Source organism: Rhincodon typus, chromosome 12, assembly GCF_021869965.1.
Source record: "Rhincodon typus isolate 14 chromosome 12, sRhiTyp1.1, whole genome shotgun sequence".
In the NCBI taxonomy this organism is placed as follows: domain Eukaryota; kingdom Metazoa; phylum Chordata; class Chondrichthyes; order Orectolobiformes; family Rhincodontidae; genus Rhincodon; species Rhincodon typus.
Genome location: NC_063343.1, coordinates 6,984,041 through 6,999,416, shown reverse-complemented (window position 1 = coordinate 6,999,416; position 15,376 = coordinate 6,984,041). Strand labels below are relative to the sequence as shown.

At 42.1% G+C, this 15,376-nt stretch overlaps 1 protein-coding gene across 3 annotated transcripts in view; it reads left to right on the top strand.

Annotated features, from left to right (window-relative positions):
- The first annotated feature begins 240 nt into the window (after positions 1 to 240).
- LOC109930354 (myelin-associated glycoprotein-like) overlaps positions 241 to 15,376 on the top strand; it is a 47,944-nt gene continuing 32,808 nt past the window's right edge. The window contains exons 1-3 of one of the 3 annotated variants that reach the window (XM_020529871.2): positions 241 to 304; positions 5,852 to 5,970; positions 11,602 to 11,964. In XM_020529871.2, the coding sequence (XP_020385460.1) occupies positions 5,919 to 5,970; positions 11,602 to 11,964 (415 nt within the window). In that variant the 5' untranslated portion in view covers positions 241 to 304; positions 5,852 to 5,918. Of the gene's footprint in view, positions 405 to 835; positions 927 to 5,851; positions 5,971 to 11,601; positions 11,965 to 15,376 lie in introns of those variants that run through there. The other 2 variants (XM_048603388.1, XM_048603389.1) reach the window with 2 other exon arrangements.

Here is a 15,376-nt window from a genome sequence, read left to right as displayed (position 1 = left end):
GGGCTGCATTGTCTTGAACATAGAAAGGCTGCGCCTGCACTGGGCAGGACAAACAGTTGATTGAGAGCGGCCCACTCTTGGATGCACTCTCCCTTGCATGCTGGAGTGTGCCCATTATGCAGACTGTGCCTCTATTGTGGCTCCCTCTCACATTTCAGAAGTCTTTCTTTGTGAGTGGTGCAGAGTCAGTGGTGTGACACGCTGTCTGCATTGTACTATGTACACCCAACAATTCTAACAATTCCTTAAGGTGCTGGGCATTCTACAACGCAGAAGTGGACAATCTCCAAAGCATCCTCTTCAGGTTAGGAATTCTTATCGGTCTGCTTTGTTTTTGCTTGCATTATGTTAGCTGAAAAAGATTGTAAATTTGAAAGGAAACAGAATTGGAAAACAGCAAACAAGTGAGAGAACTCTTAGTCAACAACGAACTTTTAGGGACATGAGAGCAGTGTCGGAAGGATTAATGTGTCTGTTATTATCTGGTTAACTGGGAAAGAAATTCATGCAAAAAAAAATTAATGTGGAAAGATCAGAATGAATTAATGATTTCTGTTCAGTGTTAACTAAGTGGAAAAAATCAAAGTTCAGTGACTGAACAAAGAAAGAACTTTACCATTGTCTATTTGTTCAACATTGCAAAATGGCAAACTTGTGTGCAGAATTTCCATTTCAAAATTTCTTAGAAAATGGCTATTTCTATTCTGTGGTTTGATTTGTATTCCCAAAATGTGGAAGGAATTACTCAGCCTTTTTGACCTTTGATGTTTCTCAGTAAATATCTCATCCAACACAGGAGGTGGCCATTCAGCCTTCATTGCTGTGCCTTGGGATGAGAGTTTCTGTCTCTGTTCTCTGCACTTCTCTCCACAACTGTTCTCTTCTTATGCTCCTCTTTCAATTCTCTCATTTCATTTCATGCTCCTGTAAGTATAATTTGCAGTTTTACACATCCGAGACTTTTTTTTAACTTTAAGGGAAGTTGTGTGTTCTATATAATGTAAATTTGAATAATTCTGCTTCCCTTAGCAACGCTGGATTCTCGCAATCAGAAAATTTGGCTTCAGTTTTATTCTCTTTTCAATGCAGTTTTATGCCTCATGGTCATTTGTATCAAAGTGTATTTCCTCCTGGCTGTTAAAAGACGTTCCAAGTTTGAACCAGATATATGCTATCTTGTGATTATTTGAGATTGCCAGTGACAAAAGGAGTACTTGCATTGATACAGCGCCTTGCAAGATCAAAGGACATCTCAATGTTGATTATAATGATTGATTTTTTTTTCCTTTGTATATAATCACCGCTGCAATGTAGGGTATGTGACCGCCAATTTACACAAGGCAAGATCACATGAATATAGTATTGATCAGAAAGGATATTGGTTGAGGGATAATTGTTGGCCAAGTTACTACGGTGTGATCTTCAAAAATAATGCCAAGCGGTCTTTCAGGTTAATGAAAGCAAATTAGTTCGACTTGACTGAATGTTGAAATGACAGACTAATGAAATCAAATACCTATGCAGGTTAAACCACAGTCCTACTGCATGAGAGAAGGGAGTGCCACCAATTCAGCCACAGTCGACATATCCATGAAATTAGCTGTCCTGCTGGGACTAAACCAATATCCCTATAACAACAGCCTGGGCCTAATAGATTACCAGTCTAGTAACATTATCACTACTCCATCATCTGCCTGGAGATAATGTGCTAATCGGTAGGTTTGACAGGTAATTGAAAGACTTGTGTTTTTAAAATGACTTACAAAACCTCAGGACTTTCATGGCTCCCCTGCTGATGAAAAAAATTTCTCTTCTCGTCCACATGATCTACTCTTTTAATCATCTGTAACAACTTAATTTTGGAGTTGAAGTCTCATTTGCCTTCAGGTCTCTACCTGACTGCATCAGGTGAAGCAATAGTTGACCACACTGTTTTACAAGGTGTGACTCAATGGATTACTGTTGAAGTGCCCATCCAGGTACTAGCAGTCTACCAAAGCCAAATACCCGACCTACCTATGCAATATGGGATGAGAGATACCTTCTTGGGCTTAAGCAAGTGAGTGGGGGCAATCTTCGCTCCATCATTTTCACAATTAGAGTGGGGTTCTTCAAATACCAAACATTGCCATACCATTGTTTTCATAGATAAACAAACATAAGAGGATGAGAATGCATGGGTACCAAAGCAATATAAATGACGAGCCTTAAAAATATAAAAATAACAAGCTTTATTGGGGAGAATTTTCGGAAACAAGATATTTTTGAAACAACCAATTGGAAAAGCTTCAAATTAGTAAACAACCTCTTTCTGTAATTCATGAAGACTTCGTTAACAGTAAGCAGAACCTGAAGGACTTTGATATCTTTCAGTGGGTAAAAGGCAATGTAAAAACTAAATATTTCAATTTAGGAAGGCAAACTTTGGAGGAATGAGGCAGAAATTGACACTAATTGGAATGCAGGGCATATTCATGAATAAAACTGTAGACATACAGTTGAAGCTGCTCAAATAAATACTGGCTGCATACAAAACCTTTGCAAAAGCTTACTGGGCAAAGCAACATTTATGTAATTAAAAGTTTTAGGATAAATGTGAAACTAAAAGAAATCCTTTTTTTTTACAAATTGCATCAACTGTATTTCATAAACTAAGAATAACACAGTGTGGAGCTGGAGGAACACAGCAGGTCAGGCAGCATCAGAGGAGTCGTAAAGTTGAAGTTTCGGGTCAGGACCCTTCTTCAGAAATGGCCTGAGTGAGTTATAACCCCACTGCGAAGCACCCGTTTCTGAAGAAGAGTCCCGACCTGAAATGTCAACTTTCCTGCTCCTCTGATGCTGCCTGGCTTGCTGTGTTCCTCCAGTTCCACACTGTGTTATCTCTAACTCCAGCATCGGCAGTTCTTACTATCCCTTTCAAAAACTATGATTGTTTTTCATTGAATTTAAAAGATTAAGGGATAATTTGATCAAATTTTTCAGTATTTTAAGGGGAAGAGATAGGTGTGACATAGAGAAACAATCTTCACTGACTGGGAATTCAAGGATCTAAAATTTAGACCAATAAGCAAAATTAGAAAACATTCCTTCATACAAAGGGTGGTAGAGACTTTTTACTTCTTTTTTATCATCCTGATGTCTTCAACAATACTGAGTGAAAGGATGCAAGGAGTTGAGTAGTAGATTAGCGATGATTTCACTGATTGGTGGGACAGGTTTAAGGAACTGCTCCTGATCTTATGTTCTTAATAAAACATTCTTGAATTTTCTGCATTAGCAATCCACTTATCTGACATCCTGCGTTGGATGACAAAAAATTTCCCCAATTATATGTTGGGAAGACAGAAACCATCATTCTTGTCCCCACTCCCAACTTGACTCCCACACTACTGACTCTGATTTTCCACCTGGCATCAGTCTGAGATGAATGCATTGTGTTTGCAACCTTGATGGCACATTTGACCCAGAGAAGAGCTTCCAATCTCATGTTTGTGGCATCACTGAAACCACCTCTTTCCACCTTCAACCCTCCTCGGCACATCTGCTGCTGAGACCCTCATTCCTGCCTTTGTCACAGCTTGAATTGATCATTCCAATCTACTCCTGACTGGTGTTCCAAACTCTACCCTTAATACACATGAAGTCATCCAAAGCTGCCCTTTTATCTAGTCCTTTCTCCCATCACCCTCTGTTTGCTGACCCACATTTCACCTGAAGGCCAGCATTGTTTAGGTTTCAAAATTGAGGGTCAGTTTGCCACAGTGGATTGGATGGCTGGTTTACAATATAAATTGAACTTAATTTCTGCACTGGTTAATTGGTGAACTGGACATGCTAAATTGCCCCATAGTATCCAGGGATGTGCAGGCTAGGTGGGCCAGGCATGGGAAATGTGGGGGCACGGTAAGGGGCTGGGGTGGTCTTCAGAGGTTCGGTATGGACTTGATGAGCTTAATGGCCTCTTTCTTCATTGCACGGGTTCTATATTTCCTTGTAATGAAAGAGCAGCCCCAACATCTGGTAAGATTCCAGCAACTTTATGTTAGAATTTAAAGTTCTCATTATTCTTTTGAAATCCCTCTATGATCTTTCATATTCTTATTTCTGTAATCTCCTCCAATCATACAAGGCTCCGAGGTATCTACAATCCTCTAATTCTGGCTGTTTGTGCATCTCCTAAGTTTAATTGCAGCATCATTTTTAGCTGAGCTTTCAGTTGACCAGGCTCTGAGCTCTAGAATATATCTCCCTACCTTCGACCTTGCTGCCCTCCTTTAGGACAAGATTTAAAATCTACATCTTTGACGAAACCTTTTGTTCATCTGACCCTAACTTCTTATTTGACTCAGTGGCATGTTTCAGTTTTGTAATATTCCTCTGAAAAAACCTGAAAGATTTTATTGCATCAATTTGTTGGTGGTGATGTTCTGTACTCAAGAGATATCAAGCTTGAACTATCTAAACCTGCTTTTGCCATTTAATGCTCTCACCTCCATAGCATTCTGGAGAAGTGCCAATGGGATGAAGTCATGTTATGTATTAGGGTTAAGGTTAGGTTTATTGTTAGGAACACATAGTTAAATAGTGAGCTGCTGACTGGTTGATAAATAATACATGTTTTGATTATTTACTTCTATGTCGCAGAGATCTAGAACATTCTTTGAATCTGAAGGTTCAAAGGCTCAGAGTGACTAAGTAGTACCTTCATGGCTTCAGGCCATCACAAAACTGTTCCACAGCTGGGGAAGTACATTGAAGTGTAGCTGTTGTTGTATCGTAAGGAAATTTCTCCTTTCTTGAGAAAGGAGGTCCTGGCACTGGAGGGGGTGCAGAGAAGATTCACCACGTTGATTCTGCAGTTGAGAGTGTTGCCTTATGAGGAGAGATTGAGTAGACCAGGACTATACTGGCTGGAATTTAGAAGAATGAGGTGGGGTCTTACAGAAACCTATAAAATTATGAAGGGAATAGATAAGATAGAAGCAGGGAGGTTGTTTCCACTGGCAGGTTAAACTAGAACTAGGGGGCATAGCCTCAAAATAAGGGGGAGCAGATTTAGGACTAAGTTGAGGAGGAACTTCTTCACCCAAAGGGTTGTGAATCTGTAGAATTCCCTGCCCAGTGAAGCAGTTGAGGCTTCCTCACGAATGTTTTTAAAGCTAAGATAGATCATTTTTTGAACAGTAAAGGAATTAAAGGCTATGGTGAGAGGGTGGGAGAATGGAGCTGAGGCCACAAAAACATTAGCCATGATCTTATTGAATGGAAGAGTGGGCTCAAAGGACCTAATGTCCTACTCCTGCTTCTGGTTCTTGTGTCCTTATGTTGATCCATACCCTGTAAACGAGTAATCTTAGTTCAAACACTATAATGGATCGCTTGATCCAGGATCCCTGAACCTGACCATTATTTAGTTACGTTATGTCAATGGGTAAGGCTGCAACCAGACTAGGCTGTGATGCCCCCACAGTCAAATTGCCTGAGTGGTTGCCAAGGTTAGCCACTCAGATTCAGACACGACACAGTCAACGCTGCCCAAATAGCAGTATAACGTGGAGGAGAGGGGAGGGCTTCAGCTGGAGAATTTCTGATGGTAGGAAAGCACAAAACTGTCTTTGTTTCACAGAAAAATATGTATTTGTAAAGTTTCCTTTTTAGCAAAATGTTTATTATTTCAGTCCTGCAGTTCTGTGACTGCAGGCCTTGCGAAAGGAGATCGTGGAGAGCAGTGAGGGTACAATGAAAGTTCAGTTCTGGTTCTGACAGATGTGGGAGTTCACGCAACATCATTGTTAAGCCAGTTGTAAATTATCTCTTTGTTCACTGTGATCCCTTGTCTATTGTGCAGGTCTCAATGAGTCTGATTGTCCCCGTCTGGTGTGTGTACATGTCCCATCGAGGGTGAGATCTGCACCATGAACACATCACACTGGACCCTGGCACTTATAGTTATATGTCTCATTCAGGGTGAGTATCCAATTCCACTGATAATTGCTTAAAGATCACAAGGTGCTATTGCACAGGAACAGGCTATTCGACTCTTTAACAGTGCCACTTAATCTCACTGCCCTCTTTTTCGCACTCTCCCATTTTCTCAGAGCTGAGCCGTGGACGGCACGCCGGTTAGTTCTGATGCCTCACAGGGACCTGAGTTCAATTCCACCTTCTGTGCCTGTGTGAAGTTTGTACATTCTGTGTGGGTTTCCTCTGGGTACTATGGTTTCCTCCTACAGTCCGAAGATGTGCAGGGTAGGGTGGATTGGCCATGTTATATTGTCCCATTGTATCCAGGGGTGTGCGGACTAGCTGGAGTAGCCATGGGAAATGCAGGGTTGCAGGGATAGGTTTTGGGGGGATGGCTCTGAGTGGGATACTGTTCAGAGGGTCAGTTTGGACTCGATGGGCCAAACAGCCTGCTCCACACTGTAGGGATTCTATGAAACAAGTCTTTTCCTGTCGAATGTGCTCTCAGTTCTTTTCTGAAATTTATAATTGAATATATAAACAACGCACCCCTGATCAGACCAATTATCACATGAAAAGCCTGTTACCTAATCACCCTCACTTTTGACAGCTACCTTTAATCTGTGTCCTTTATTTGCTGCCCTTTCTGCTTATGGGCTCTTTACTATGATCTGCAGTGTGCTGCCTGAAAGAGAGAGTGTTGGCGAAAGCTGATTCAGGCTTACAAGAGGGAGTTTGATATAGGATAGAGAATTAAATTGTCGCCAGGCAATGGGGATAGGGCAGGGGTGTGGCTCATTTGGTAGCTCAATCAAGGAGCTTGCACAATCATGATGAACCAACCATAGTGCTGTAAGACTCCATGATTCTACTCCGATAGGCTACAAAAACCCCTCTTGATGCTGAAGGCTCCTATTAAATCTCCCAAACGTCTTTGATCTAAGAAGAAAAATCCCAGGTTCCATGTTCTCTTCACAGGCACGTTTCCCTCTGCTGCCATTCAATTTCTGGCCCTTCCGTTCCTGAGGTACAACCTCATGTGTTGATGGATGCTTACACCTAATTGGCAAATGTTATGCATGTTAGCTCAAGTTGGGTTCATCCAAGAGAGGAGTCAAAAACCGGAAGGCAGAGATTTAAGGCAATTGGCAAAAACAAAAGGCAACATGAGCTTTTTTCCCTACAACAAGTGATTAGACTCTGGGTTGCTTCCTTCTCAGGTACAGCCAGGATCAACTGACGGATTCGAAATGAAATTGTATCATTATCTAAGAAGGGGAGGAAAAAAGATATTTCCAGGGTGATGTGAAAAGGGGAGTGACATGAGCTGAACTGCTCCTTCACAGGCACAGGCACCCCTTCTGTGCTGAAACCATTCTTAATTCTATGAAAACTCTCAAGAGCCTTAGAAGGGCCTGGCAGTGAATCTGTGGTATATCCTGGAATATCTGAGATTGTATTGGTGACACGTTACATGAGGAACAGACTGGATACAGGTCAAACTTCAAAGGCTTGGCTCACCAATAAATAATAGGCTTTGTCAAAGGGCTGCTCTCCCTAACACACTATTATAAACAAACAAGAAAGCATGGAGAAAATAAATGTTAATTAATTTGTAGCCATCAGTTATTTAATAGTTAATTACACTCTAAGGATTGCAGTCACTCACAATGGGAGGTCACCACCACCTTCTAAAGGCCAATTAGGGATGGGCAATAAAATTAGCTCTAGCCTGCAATGCTCACATCCTGCATAATAATTCAGTATTTCACTGTATTTTGGGTTGGACATTAACAGGGGATTCATTTGTCCTGCTTATATAGCAGCAAAGTGAAAGGGTAGTGGTGGATTTGGAGATAGAGTCTTGGAGTCATACAGCACAGAAACAGGCCCTTCGGTCCAACTCGTCCTGGCCGACCAGGTATCCCAAGCTCAACTAGTTCCATTTGCCTGTGTTTAGTCCATATCCCACTTCTGTGTGTGTGATGCGTATCTGAGTAAATAAAAGCTAAGCGTATCCATAAAATTTGGCCTGCAATTCTATTGGCTATTGTCTGCTTTCTGGAAAAGAACAAAGATGGCAAACAGGCTGAGGTGCCAGAAAGGCAATGGACTTAAACTAAGATAGAGTCTGCTTCTTCTGGAGGGGCATCGTAGAAAATTATTCAATACTGTATGGACTTTGAAGATCTTTAAAATAATTGAAGGTGGAAGGAAGATCCTTGGCTTTATTAATAGGGCATACATTACAAGAGCAGGGAGGTGATGCGCATGACAACTGAAGGGCAAATATGTAGGGAGATCTCAGATGTACATACAAACAATAGGGTTGTAATAATAGGGGATTTTAATTTTCTAAGTATTGACTGGGACTATCACAGTGTAAAGGGTTTGGATAGTGAGGAATTTGTTAAATGCGTTCCAGATAATTTTCTTTATTAACATGTAAATGTTCCAATTAGAGAAGGAGCAAAACTCAAACTTGTCTTGGGAAATAAGACAGGGCAAGTGACTGAAGTGTTAGTAGGGGAACACTTTGGGACCAGTGATCATAATTCTGTTAGTTTTAAAATATCTCTGGAAAAGGATAAGCCTTCCTTAAAAGTTAAAGTTCTTAATTGGAGTAAGGCAAATTTTGATAGTATGAGACAGGTATTTTCAAAAGTTGATTGGAGTAGACAGTTCGCAAGTAAAGAGACAACTGACAAGTGGGAGGTTTTCAAAAGTGAGATAACGAGAGTTCAGAGACATTATGTTCCTGTTAGAGTGAATGATAAGGCTGGCAGGAGTAGGGAACATGGGTGAATAAAGATGTTGAGGTTCTGGTCAAAAATAAGAAAGAGTCATACACGAGGTACAGACATCAAATGAATCTCTTGAAGAATTTATAGGATGTAGGGGCATTCTTAAGAAGCAAATCAGGAGGACAAAAAGGGAATATGAAATAGCCTGGGTTAAGGATAATCCAACGAGATTCTACAAGTACAGTAAGAGCAAAAGAACAACGAGGGAGAGAATAGGGCCCCTTAAAGATTGACGATGTCATTTATGTGCTGAACCTCAGGAAATGGGAGACATACTAAATGAATATTTTGCACAAGTTTTTACTGTGGAGAAAGAAGTGTAGGCTAGAGAACTTGGGGAAATAAATATTGATGTTTTGAGGACAGTTCACATCATAGAAGGTGAAGTACTGCAGGTCTTAGAAAATATACAGGTGGATAAATTTCCAGGACCTGATCAAATATATCACAGGACGTTGTGGGAAGTTAGGGCAGAAACTGGGGGCCCCTTGCAGAGATATTTATATCATCTATAGCCATGGGTGAGGTGCCAAAGGACTGGAAGGTAGCTAATGTTGTTCCTTTATTTAAGAAAGGAAGGAAAATCTTGGGAACTATGGATCTGTGAGTCCGGCATCGGTAGTGGGTAAGTTATTGGAAGTGATTCTGAAAGATAGGATTTACATGCATCTGGAGAGGCAAGAACTAATTAAGGATGGTGAATATGGCCTTGTGTGAGGGAAATCGCTTCTCACAAATTTGATTGAGTTTTTCGAAGCAGTAACCAAAAAGATTGATGAGGGCAGAGCAGTAGATATTGTTTACATGGACTTCAGTAAAGTCTTTGACAAGGTTCTGCATGGCGGACTAGTTAGTAAAGTTAGATAATATGGGATTCAGGGAGAGTTTGCCAAATGGATACAAAATTAGCCTGATGATAGGAGACAGAGGGTGGTGGTGGAGGGTTGTTTTTCAGACTGGAGGCCTGTGATCAACAGTGTTCAACCGGGTAGAAGCAAAATACTTCAGATGCTGAAATCTGTACTGAGAACGAAAAGTGCTGGAGATGCCAACGGGTCAGACAGCATCCCGAGAGAGAGCAAGTTAACGTTTCAAGTCCAGATGACTCTTCATCAGAACTGATGTGAAGTGTGGAGGGCCCCTCACACATTTCATGTTAATTCTGAATGAAGAGTCATCTAGACTCAAAATGTCAGCTTGCTGTCTCTCTTTGGATGCTGTCTGACCCGCTGGGATCTCCAGCACTTTTTGTTCTCAGTGCTCTGCAGGGATCGGGACTGGGTCCACTTTTGTTTGTCACTTATATGAACGATTTGGATGAGAATTTAGGAGACATGGTTATTAAGTTCACAGATGACACCAAAACTGATAGTATAGTAGACAGTGAAATCTATCTAAGTTTACAAGATCTTTTTCAATTGGGTCAATGGACTGAAGAATGGCCGATAGAATTTAATTTGGATAAATGCTAGGTATTTCATTTTGGTGAAACAAACAAGGGCAGGCCTTATACATTTAATGGTGGGGCCTTGGGTAGTGTTTCAGGTACATAATTCTTTGAAATTTGCATTACATATAGATAGAGTGTTTAAGAAGGTCTTTATCACATTTGCCCTTCATAGCTCAGGCCTTTGAGTATAGGAGTCAGGGTATCATATTGAGATTGTACAGAATGTTGACGAGGCCCTTCTGGAGTATTGTGTCAAGTTCTGGTCGCCCTGTTATAGGGAGAGTATTATTAAGCTGGGGAGGGTTCAGAAAAGATTTACCAGGATGTTGCTAGGAATGGAGAGTTTTGAGTTATAAGGAAAGGCTGGATAAGATAGGACTTTTTTCACTGGAGTGTAGGGAATTGAGGGGTGATCTTATAGAGGTTCATAAAATCATGAGGGGCTTAAATAAGGTGAATAGCAAGGGTTCTTTTCCCTAGGGAGGGAGAGTTCAAAACTAGGTGGCATATTTTAAAGGTGAGAGGTGAAAGATTTAAAAAGGACACGTGGGGGGAAATTTTTACACGGAGAGTGGTTTGTGCGTGAAATGAACTACCAGAGGAAGCAGTCAATATGGGTACAGTTACAACATTTAAAAAACATTTGGATAAGTACATGAAGAGGAAAGGTTTGGAGGCCAAATGCAGACAAGTGAGATTATTTTGGTTTGGGGTTGGTGTGGACTGATTGGAATGAAGAGTCTGTTTCCATGCCGTACGACTCTCTGACATTTGTTAGATCTCAACTGGAGTTTTGAGTACTGTTGTGGGCATAACATTATAGGAAAGATGTGAATGTATTGGAGAGGACACGTTGGTTCCAGGAATGAGAAACTTCAGTGATAGGGATACATTGAAGAATCAGAGATGTTCTTTGAGAGCAGCAAAAGCCTGAGAAGAGATGTGATCGAGGTTTACAAAATCTGCTTTGAGTAGGCAGAAGCCTGTTGCTCCCAGCGGTAAAAGGTAAAGAGGTGAAAAGACACAGATATAAAGTATTATGCAAACTAAGTGAGAGTGATGTGAGAGAAAAAAACTCTTTCACTCAGCTATTAGTTAGGGTCTGGAAAGCGCAGCCCGGAAATGTAATGGAGACAGATTCAACTGAGGCGTTGAAGAGGATAGTTGATGATGATTTGAATGGAGATAGTGTGCAGGCCTTTGGTGAAAAGGCAGATTGGCAATAGGAAATAAAATGGGCTGAATGGCCTCTTTTTCCTGTATTTATTCTGTGATTCAGTGACTCTAACCTGCATCCTTTAGGGAATGTTATTCCTAGATTCCTATTGTATGAAAGCCAACTGATAAACAAGTTGTGATCTTTCTGTTTCCTCCCCTCAGGGTCTGTCTGCCAGTGGTCTGTCTGGGTCGATGATACCGTTCAGGCTTGGGAAGGGGAGTCTGTGATATTGAACTGTTCCTTTCAGTATCCTGATCCGATCCGAGACCCTTCCACTGTAATCGCCAGGTGGCTGAAGAACTCTCCCTTCCCCAATAACCATCAGGCTGCTGAAATATACAATAGCAGGAACCTGGAAATCGTCTCTCCTGACGTTCAGCTGATCGGAGATCTGAACGAGAGGAACTGCTCGCTCCAGATCGAAAACATCCACAAAGCGGACACCGGGATTTACTACTTCCGATTTGAACTGGGCCAGGGCAACAACTGGTCGGGAGAAAATGGGATCAATGTCCAAGTATACGGTAACCGGGAATTAGTGCGTCAATTTAGTTCGGGCATTAACGGCATTTATGTAGTACCCTGCACACATCCAAACAAAACAACCTCAGCATGCCCCAAAAAGATTCATGACTATTTTTAAAAGTGTGGAACAAAAACACTGAAAATTGCTGAAAATTTCTGTTTTCTGATTTACAGCATCCGCAGTTCTTTCGGTTTAAAGGTGCGGTCATAATTATAATGTAGGAACTGTGGCAGCTAATTAGAAAGCAGCAAAGTGACTGACCAGATAAGTTGTTTTGAGTAATGCTGTCTGTGTGACATTTATTGACCAGGGCACTGACTAGAATTTTCCTGCTATTCTGGGATATGTAGTCTTCTGGGATACTTGATGTTCACTCAGGTAGGCAGTCTGAGTCTTTTAACATTGCATTTGAAAGGTCTTCGACAGTGTCAGCGTGTCCTCAGGGTCACTGGGTTTGCAGCTGTATTTTCTGCTCTGTGTCCAGAATGGGAACTGAGCCCACCGTCTGGATTAGAATCACCCATGCTGTCACCGAACCATGACAGATGTTCTTAATGTAGGAACATCAAAGGGATGGAATCCAAGTGTCAGCCACTCCCAAAGACTTTCCATGCAACCATTAATTTTCTAATATGACTGCAGTCAAAGTGTATATGGTTAGAAGCAGCCAGAATTATCTACTGAATTATCTTTCTAAAGAAGGGTCTAGGCCTGAAACGTCAGCTTTCCTGCTCCTCTGATGCTGCTTGGCCTGCTGTGTTCATCCAGCTCTACACCTTGTTATCTCAGAATTATCTACTGGTTCTCATTTTCCATCCCACCAACATCCACATCCAATGGATCATTAGCCGCCATTTCTGTCACCTCCAGTGGGATACCACAGCCAGGCACATCATTGTGAGGAAGGGTCGCCAGACCCGAAACGTCAACTCTGATTTCTCTTCACAGATGCTACCAGACCTGCTGAGCTTTTCCAGCAGCTTCTGTTTTTGTTTCTGACTGATAGCATCCGCAGTCCTTTCGGTTTTTTGTTACATGTTCCCCTCCCCTCCCTTGTCAGCCTTCCAGGGACTGTTCCCTCCTTCACTCCCAACACCTCCCCACACCCCTATGCCACCTACCCGTGCAATTGCAGAAGGTGTAATACGTGCCTGTTTATTCCCTCCCCAGTATCCAAGGGCCCAGACACACCTTCCAGGTGAAGCAATGCTTTACTTGCACCTTCACACAATCTAGTCTACAATATTCACTGCTCACAAAGCGGTTTCCTCTACACTGGGGAGATAAAATACAAACTGACAGCTTTGCGGAACGTTTCTGATCTATCAGAATGACCCCCGGCTTCCACTTGCCTGGCACTTCAAAACTTCACCGCATTGGAATGCCAACATTTCTGCCTCAGGCCTGCCTCCATGCTCCAGTGAGGTTCAACACAAGCTTGAGGAACAACATCTCATCTTCCTCCCAGGTACCTTACAGTCTTCTGGACTCAACATCGAATTTAACAATTTCAGAACATGAGCGTCCTTTTCCTTGTTCATTACCTACCCCCACATCCTCAGGTCCTGTTGTGTATGGGTTTCTCCCAGCAAAGGCAACCCATTTTCAACCAATCATACTTCTCGTAAGGATCTTTCTTTGACAATATTGCCCTCTTAGCTTATGATCAGCAATCACTTTGATGGCCTCTCCTTTACTCTTTCTCTGTGCACTCGTCTCCATGTGTTCTATTCGGACTTTCTCCAACCCCAACCTGAATAAGTACTACTATTTCCCAGCTTCTTTCAATTCTATTGGAGGGTCACTGAACTTGAAATGATAACTTTGTTTTTCTCTCTACAGATACTGCCAGAATTGCTGGGTTTCTCCAACAGTTACTGCTTTTGTTTCAGAATTGGCTGGAAATCACTGACAATGTCCTATTTTCCTGGGTCAGTTTGTAGAAACTGCTCGGGATTTTAGCTGTTGGTTGGTATAAGAACCATTTAAGGGGACGCATGACATATGCCAAGTCCTCACGTAGAGCCATGGGGACAATTAAAGAGATGGTAAAATGATATTGTAAGAAATATCACGGCACCTTTTAGAAACCCTCAAGATAAAACATTTGGGCTGCATGGTGGCACGGTAGTTAGTACTGCTGTCTCACAGGGACGCTGGTTCAATTCCAGCCTTGGGTGACTGTCTGTGTGGAGTTTGCATGTTCTCCCTGTGTCTGAATTTCTGCTGAGTGCTTTGGTTTCCCTCCACAATCCAAAGATGGGCAGGTTAGGTGGATTGGCCATGCTAAATTGCCCACAGTGTCCAGGGATGTACAGACTAAGTGGATTGGCCATGGGAAATGCAGGCTTACAGGGATAGGGTAGGGGGGGTGGCAAGTCCAGGTGGGACGCTCCTCAGAATGTCAGTGCAGACACGATGGGCTGAATGGCCTCTCTCTGCGCTGTTGGGATTCTACATTTCATTTCAGTTTTCTGGAGGGGGAGTGGAGAGAAGGGAGACCCAAGATATGCTCTGAATTCACAGCAGGCAACAATACAGACAGACCTCCTGTTTGGTTATGTTAACCAGCTGTTGAAGGAGGAGAGGTGCTATGTGAAGATATTGGTCCTCCTTACCATCCCATCTCACCATCTGTCTCCATCAGCATCTCACTATGCATGCTTGGAGATTGTGACAGGCTTGACTCAACAGTTGATTGACACTCTTATTGGCTGCATGGGGTCTATGGGTGTCCTAATGGCAAGGGCCACAGTTCTACACCTGGCCCTCTGTTGACCCGTGCCCTGTGAAGCTAGCCCCCCATCGCAATTATATCAGCTATGTCCAACAATATCAAAAGACGTGCTTGGTTACATCTTAGGTAGACACTGCCAGTCAGGCTGAAGTCAGTTGTTGGTCCCCTTGGCTGGCCAGCATTCATTGTTTTCACTGTGATCCTCCTAACACCTCCAGTAAGGCAACCATCCAACATTCAGACTGCCCTGGTAACTGTATAAAGTAATGGCCACTATTAGTCACATCCCCTTCTGAAAAAAACAAGCTTTCCCTTGAATGGAAGTGTGTCTTTTGTATACATAGCTAAGTTGGATAGCAAATTTATGTACAATTAACTAAGCAGAATTGTCCAGTGGAATAGAACATTAGAAAATAGCTTTCAGAACATCATTGCTGCCAGACTGATACTCCAAATGTTCTTTGTCTGTAGTAAACAACATGCCTCTGGTGGCCATTAGACAGTAGTAGTGGAACACTTCCAGCAGATCAGAAATCCAACGCGATCTGCTTGATTTACTTCAGTATACTGGATAATATTGATCAGACCACTTTAGAGTATAAGTCTGATGTATTTGATGCACGCCGTAATCTATTGTGTCAGCACACCAAAGCTTCACTTGTCCAGTCCACCA